Source organism: Sapajus apella, unplaced genomic scaffold (assembly GCF_009761245.1).
Source record: "Sapajus apella isolate SASKATOON/1434 unplaced genomic scaffold, GSC_monkey_1.0 scaffold114, whole genome shotgun sequence".
Classification (NCBI taxonomy): Eukaryota; Metazoa; Chordata; class Mammalia; order Primates; family Cebidae; genus Sapajus; species Sapajus apella.
The window spans coordinates 1140617-1148037 of record NW_022437054.1 but is presented as its reverse complement, the minus strand read 5'-3'; the positions used below and the strand labels follow the sequence as shown (position 1 = coordinate 1148037).

The window sequence follows — 7421 nt, the reverse complement described above, 5'->3', positions numbered from 1 at the left end:
TCTGTTGCCTAGGCTGGAGTGCAGTGGACTGATCTTGGGACTACCATGTCTGGCTAATTTTGTGTTTTTAGTACAGATGGAATTTCACCATGTTGACTAGGCTGATTTAGAACTCCTTACCTCAGGCGATCCACCCGCTTTGGCCTCCGAAAGTGCTGGATTTACAGGTGTGAGTCACCATGCTTGGCCTTTTTTTTTTTTTTTTTTTTTTTTTGAGACAAGTTTCACTCTATCACCCAGGCTGGAGTAGAGTAGTGTGATCTTGGCTCACTGCAACCTCTGCCTCCCAGGCTCAAGCAGTTCTTTTGCTTCAGCCTTCCAAGTATCTGAGATTACTGGCATGCACCACCACGCCTGGCTAATTTTTGTATTTTCAGTAGAGATGGGGTTTGGCTATGTTGGCCAGGCTGGTCTTGAGCTCCTAACCTCAAGTGATCCGCCCGCCTCGGCCTCCCAGAGTGCTGGGATTACAGCCGTGAGCCACTGCTCCCGGCCTGGCTGCCAAGATTTCTAATATTTGTAATCTTATTGAGCCTCTTTGTATATGACATGTTGCTTCTCTCTTGCTGCTTTCCAGATTTCTCTTTGGCTTTGTCTTTTTAAGAATTTGACTATAATGTGTCTTGGTGTATGACTCCTTGGGTTTATCCTATTTGGAGTCTAATACTGTCTTAGTTCCCTGGAGCTGCTGTAACAAATTACTATTAATTGGGTAGCTTAAACAACAGAATTTATTGTCAACAGTTTTGGAGTCTAGAAGTCTGAGATCAGTTTGTCAGAAAGGTTGATTTCTTCTGAGGGCTGTGAGGGAAAATTTATTTCCTCTCTCTCCTCTAGATTTTGGCGGTTTGCTGGCAATCTTTTGTGCACCTTGGCCTTTGCTGCATCACCCTGATCTTTCCCTTCATCTTCACATGGAGTTCTTCTTGTATATTTGTCTCAGTACCCAAATTTTGCTGTTTTTATAAAGACATTAATCATATTGATTTAGGACCCATCCTAATGACCTCATTTTAATGTGATTATATTAATATGACCTTATATCCAAATAAGGTCATATTTGAGGTACTGGAGATTATAGCTCGCCAACATATCTTTGGGGGAAGATACAAATCAACCTCTAACATTAGACTCATTGGATTTATAGATTCATGTCTTTCTTTAAATTTGAGACATTTTCTGCCATTTTTAAAAGTAATTTTTTGCCCCCTTTTCTTTCTCCTCCTCCTGTGACTTCCATCATGTCTATGTTGGTTCACTTGAGGTCCCTTAGGTTCTGTTCACTTCCCTCCGTTCTTGCTTCTCAGACTTGATATTTAAATTTTCTTATCTTCAGGTTCACTGATTATTTTTCTTCCTTCCACTCAGTGCTGCTTTTGAACCCCTCTATTTAATTTTTTCTCCTTAGTTGTTGTACTGTTGAGCTCCAGAATTTCCTTTTTATGATTTGTATATCTTGTTGATATTCTCATTTTATTCCTATATCATTTTCCTAATTTTCTTTAGCTCTTTGGTTTTCTGTAGTCCTTTTAACATATTTAAAGACTGTTGAGTATTTTTGATTTGCGGTTTTTTTCTGGTTGCACGTGTCTCCATTTTCTTTATAAAAGATATTACAGAAAATATTGAAGTGACTTCGTTGTCTGGGGTAACCCAGGTTCGTCATCTCGTGCCAAGAGAGTTTAGGACATGGACACACACGAGGAGTTTAGGAGCCGAGGTTTAGTAGGCAGAAGAAAGAGAAAGGAGAACAGCTCTCTCTTTAGTGAGAGAGATGGGCTTCTGAAAGGGAAAGACTAGCTGGTGGTGGACGTGCCAGATTTTATTGGGAGGCTCGAAGAGGTGGTGTCTGATTTATGTAGGGCCCACAGATTGGTTCATTCAGTTATGATGTTTATATAGCACACTGGAAAGGCTGGCCACCCCACCCTAATCTTACACAAATGGGCTTTCCACTTGACTGGCACCATCTTGTCTGCTCTTACTGTACGTGTGGCTGGCAAGGAAGAGAAGGGAGGATGGAGCCGCCATTTTGAACAGGATTGGCACAACTGTCGGTATCTGTGTTTGCAGCTCGGTTTTACAGGCTACTCTTTGTTAGAAGATGACTTAGGGGCTGCTCTTCATTAAAAAGGAAATCCTTGCCGAGAACTCCTTCCTATACTCTCACTAAGTAATTTCTTTCTTTTTTTTTGACATGAAATCTCACTCTGTCACCCAGGCTGGAGTGCAGTGGCCTGATCTTTGCTCACTGCAACCTCCACCTCTCAGGTTTAAGCAATTCTCCTACCTCAGCCTCCCAAGTAGCTGGATTACATGTGTGTGCCACCACACGTGGCTTATTTTGTATTTTTAGTAGAGGTGCGGTTTCACCAAGTTGGCCAGGCTGGTCTCGAATTCCTGAACTCAGGTGATCTGCCTGCCTCAGCCTCCCAAAGTGATGGGATTTTAGATGAGAGCCAGTGCACCTGGCTTCAGTAATTTCTTTTTAACTCCTATATCTGTATGAAATGAAACCTAAAGGATCATGAATATAAAAGGAAATGACAGAGGTTCCTCATGCGGTGACACAGAAACTCCTGGTATCAGTCAGTACCTGCAAGCCCTGTTTGGTCCCGTTTCAGATTACTGCTTACTTCAGGAATCCTTGATACTTTGTGTATATCTTTACAGTTAGTTTCATACTTTCATATGTTTTCATGTTAATGTCCTTTCATTTTAACTTGAAGAACTCGTAGAATTTCTTGTAAGGCAGGTAATAGTGGTGATGAACACCCATAGCTCTTGTTTGGGATTAAGAGAGTTGTTTTAAAGGTTGTAGTAGTTCATTTGTTTTGGTACTTTTCCAAACTTTTTTCAAAGACCATTCCTTGTCATGTGTGATCACTAAAGTCTCTTGTTTCTTTGGCTTGTGCTCAGCTAATGATTGACAGAGTTCCTTGAATGTCAGGAGCTGAAGCAAACGAGACACTGGGAGAAAGAGAAAGGTACCATCTTTCCTAGACTTTGCAGATTAGCTCTTTGGTGGGACACTTCACCATTAAGATAGGCTGAGGTTAGGTATCAGCCTGAGATCAAAGTTTAAGGTCTTTTCATTTCTTTTATGAGCATGCATCTTGTCAGGGCAGACGTGGCTTTCTAATTCTACCATATATGTGACTGCTTTTGAATGTCCTAATTTCATAAAGATTCTCACCCCAGATTCTCCTCCTGGCCTTAGATGGTCTATTGTATTTTTCCATTCATAAGCTTTTCTTCCAAGCAGCTGGGCTCGTAGTCCCCTTTGCCACTTTTACAGGTCATCCCTGCAATTCTTTCTGCCTGTTTTTCAAGTTATATGAAACAAAAACTAGCTCTTTGCATTAGTCTTTCCTGTATCTCCCAGACTTAGGATACATATGCACAGTAATTTGCATATAAGTTCTGCTCTGCACCATACTTTGCATATAAACTCTGGTTCAAGGGAGGGAACTGAGAACTGGACTGCCACTGCTTAAGACCAGGAGCATTGTCATTCTGGGGGAGAGGGTAGGGTGAAGGCGAGTAAAAATGCCACAAAACTTTCCTACCATTTAGAAAACTGCTTTTACTTGATTAGGCCTCTTGGTTACTGTAAACTTTGGATTGCTTTCTAGAGATCTTATCTAATAAAGTTGCTTCAGACACTTCCTCATTTTATCAACATTTCTGTGTTGGATCAAGAACCTGAAGCTTCCTAATCTGCTATTTTGTTGGTGTCATTCCTCTGCTGAATTTTTAAATGTTCATTCTGGCTTACCTGTTAATGGATGAATTTGCATAGTATCTACTTAAAAATGAAAGTTAAAAGTAGTTTTAAAGTAATTTAAATGAAATAAGATAGGAATTCAGAAAATTTTCACTTGCATTATTCACAAGAGAAAAAACTCATTTTTCCCATGGAGATGGATTTCAAAATATTTTTTAACATTAAGAATTGGTATTCGGGCCGGGCACGGTGGCTCAAGCCTGTAATCCCAGCACTTTGGGAGGCCGAGGCAGGTGGATCACGAGGTCAAGAGATCGAGACCATCCTAGTCAACATGGTGAAACCCCGTCTCTACTAAAAATACAAAAAATTAGCTGGGCATGGTGGCACGTGCCTGTAATCTCAGCTACTCAGGAGGCTGAGGCAGGAGAATTGCCTGAACCCAGGAGGCGGAGGTTGCGGTGAGCCAAGATCGCGCCATTGCACTCCAACCTGGGTAACATGAGTGAAACTCCGTCTCAAAAAAAAAAAAAAAAAAAAGAATTGGTATTCGGAGAAATAAAGTATAATCCTTGATTCTTTTTCTTTAGTAGCATAGGAAACTTTAGAAACTATTTTTAAAAATTATACCAGATGGCACCATTTAATAAGAGAAAGCTCTGTGTTACTAAAGAATGCAATCATTACATAAACCCTACTGAATTATTATTGATTTAAGGAAGCATTATCAGCTCACATTAAGATGGATGGCTGATTAGAAACTGGATATTCATATAATGCCAAAGTAACACCACATAAATTCTGAAGACTTGGTTACTACAAGGGCATAAACAGAACTGCACATTGAGAAGGGGTCAGGATCATCACTACACAATCAATCGATGAATTTATCATATTAATAGTCATTAAGTACTAGAGCTTGAAGTGTTGCAACCTGGGTAGGAAAAAAACACCTATGACAGCCTACCAAAAAGATTTGCCTTGGATCCATCAAACCCTTAGTAATAACTCTCAGCCTTTGGAAACTGCAGTAGCTAGACCTTACTCTATGGAGAAATAAGCTAAATAACAGCATGAGGATATAACCACATAAATCCATAAGATGTGGGGCATTCTGCAGAGAAATAAGCTGGTTATCTTCAGTAACACATGTTCATTAAAAGTAGAGGACTGGGCTGGGCACAGTGGCTCACACCTGTAATCTCAGCACTCTGGGAGGCTGAAGTGGGCAGATCACCTGAGGTTGGGAGTTAAAGACCAGCTTGACCAACATGGAGAAACCCTATATCTACTAAAAATACAAAATTAGCCAGGCTTAGTGGCGCATGCCTGTAATTCCAGCTACTTGGGAGGCTGAGGCAGGATAATTGCTTGAACCCAGGAGGAGGAGGTTGCAGTGAGCCTAGATCATACCATTGCACTCCAGCCTGGGCAACAAGAGTGAAACTCTGTCAAAAAAAAAAAAAAATGTAGAGGATTGTACTAGATTATAAAAGAGTTATGGAGATAACAATCAGAAGCAATATATAATCTTGGTTTGGATATGGATTTGGATCAATTAAGGCAAACTAAATGCGATCTAGATATACTAGTAGGAACAGTTAGTGAAATAGAAAAGATGAGAAATGATAGAAAAATGTAAGTGATTGTATGGTAAAGTCTAGTTTTGGTAAAAAATATACAGGGAGTGTGTGTATATGTATAGAAAAATCTTGAGAATATACACTAAGTTATCTGGTAGAATATATGTGACTTTATTTTTATGTCAATAAAAATTTTCTATACTGGTTCTGCAACAAAATTTTGTAAAATAAATTACGTAACAGTTGATTTATATTCAAGTCAGGTTTTAATGTTTCATAATTTTAATGACAGTGCTTGTAATTCATTCAACACTTACATTTTAAGTTTCTGTGAAATGATAGTGCTTTATCCCTTTATTTGCTAGCTAGAGGCTGTGGATTTTTTACCTCTATTGAAGACAATCGAGGATTTCTATAAAAATGAAGATGGAGAAAATCTGGAAATCCTCTGTCCAGTTCAAGATCAAGCCTGTGTAGCTAAATTTGAAGATGGAATTTGGTACCGAGCAAAAGTTATCGGTAGGAGAATGCTAGCTGTTTCTACAGGGAAATGTTATACTTCAAAACTAATGTCATTTGAGTTGGTACCAATTCAGTCTTGGAAGTGATACTATTTGATCTTACCGTTTGCTCTGTCATCTCTCTTTAGAAAGCTAGTGATAATGCTAAAAGGTGAATCTGTCTCCTGAGATTTTGTTTTACTTGACTAGGACTTAACCATTGGGAATCTTGCTGGAAAACTAGTATAGATAGAACAAGCAACAGAAATTAATTATTCAAAAACTGGTGAACTCTAGCTTTATGTTGACTGTTTGTCCCATGCTATTTTGATTGTCAAGGTACAAATTAAAGGTAAGTCCTTTGTGTTCTGTCTGCTTCCCTTCAATTTTAATATATTCTTCTTTCCTGGAAATTATTGACCAAACTGCTAGTTTTCTTGGTTTTTTTTTTTCTACTTTTTCTATATCCTCCTTAAGTAGTTGATTCAACTTATGAAATAATGGGAAGAATAGAAAATGGTATTGAAGACAGAAGATTTATGAAAATGGAGGTATTAGCAACAAAAATAGTAAAGTTTATTATTCTCAGCATTGGCTAAGAGAGAACATTACAGACTAAGCCTTTGTGGTTTATGAAATTAGATATACCATAACTAGTTTAACCCATTGTGTTGTTTCTTTTACATGCTTTCTAGTTTGTAGATGTGTCTTTTTTTTATTATTATTATTGAGAGGGTGAAAGTCCAGGTGCAGTGGCTCACACCTGTAATCCTAGTACTTTGGGAGGTCAAGGCAGGCTGATCACCTGAGGTCAGGAGTTTGAGACCAACCTGGTCAATATGGTGAAACCCCGTCTCTACTAAAAATAAAAATAAAAATTAGCTGGGCGTGGTGGCACTTGCCTGTAATCCCTGGGAGGCTGAGGCAGGAGAATCACTTGAACCCAGGAGGCAGGGGTTGTAGTGAGCCAAGATCGTGCCACTGCACTCCAGCCTGGGTGTCAGAGTAAGGCTCTGTCTCAAAAGAAAAAAAAAAAAAAAAAAAAATTTTTTTTTGTTTTCTCAGTTTTTCTTTTTTTTTTTTTTAGTTGGAGTTTCGCTCTTGTTGCCCAGGCTGGAATGCAATGCCGCGATCTTGATGTTGGCTCACTGCAACCTCGGCTTCCTGGGTTCAAGTGATTCTCCTGCCTCAGCCTCCTAAGTAGCTGGGATTACAGGCACGTGCCACTACACTCGGCTAATTTTTTTTGTATTTTTAGTACAGACGGGTTTTCGCTGTGTTGGTCAGGCTGGTCTTGAACTCCTGATCTCAAATAATCCGCCTGCCTCGGCCTCTGAAAGTGCTAGGATTACAGGTGTGAGCCACTGTGCCCAGCAAAATTTTTTAAAATTTAGTTTGACACTGTTTAAAATGTTTTTTCCATTATTAAGATAATGTAAGATCTTTACAAGTTACTCCTAATATATAACCAGTTCTGTTTGTGTTGAAACTATTCTTTCATCCTGAGCTTTCTATCCTTCATTTGTCACCATTGAGTTTAATTTTGTTAGTAGTTCGTGACTTGAACTAACTAAAAATTTTCAAATGTGGTTCTTATCAATGTCTTAGTCT

General features: G+C 39.1%; 1 protein-coding gene across 3 annotated transcripts in view; it reads left to right on the top strand.

Moving 5' to 3' along the window:
- Positions 1-7421, top strand: part of RNF17 (ring finger protein 17) — a 104606-nt gene that overhangs the window by 43542 nt on the left and 53643 nt on the right. For all 3 annotated transcript variants that reach the window (XM_032260066.1, XM_032260065.1, XM_032260067.1), the window contains one exon: positions 5676-5829. In XM_032260066.1, coding sequence (XP_032115957.1) covers positions 5676-5829 — 154 coding nt within the window. The remainder of the gene's footprint in view (positions 1-5675; positions 5830-7421) is intronic.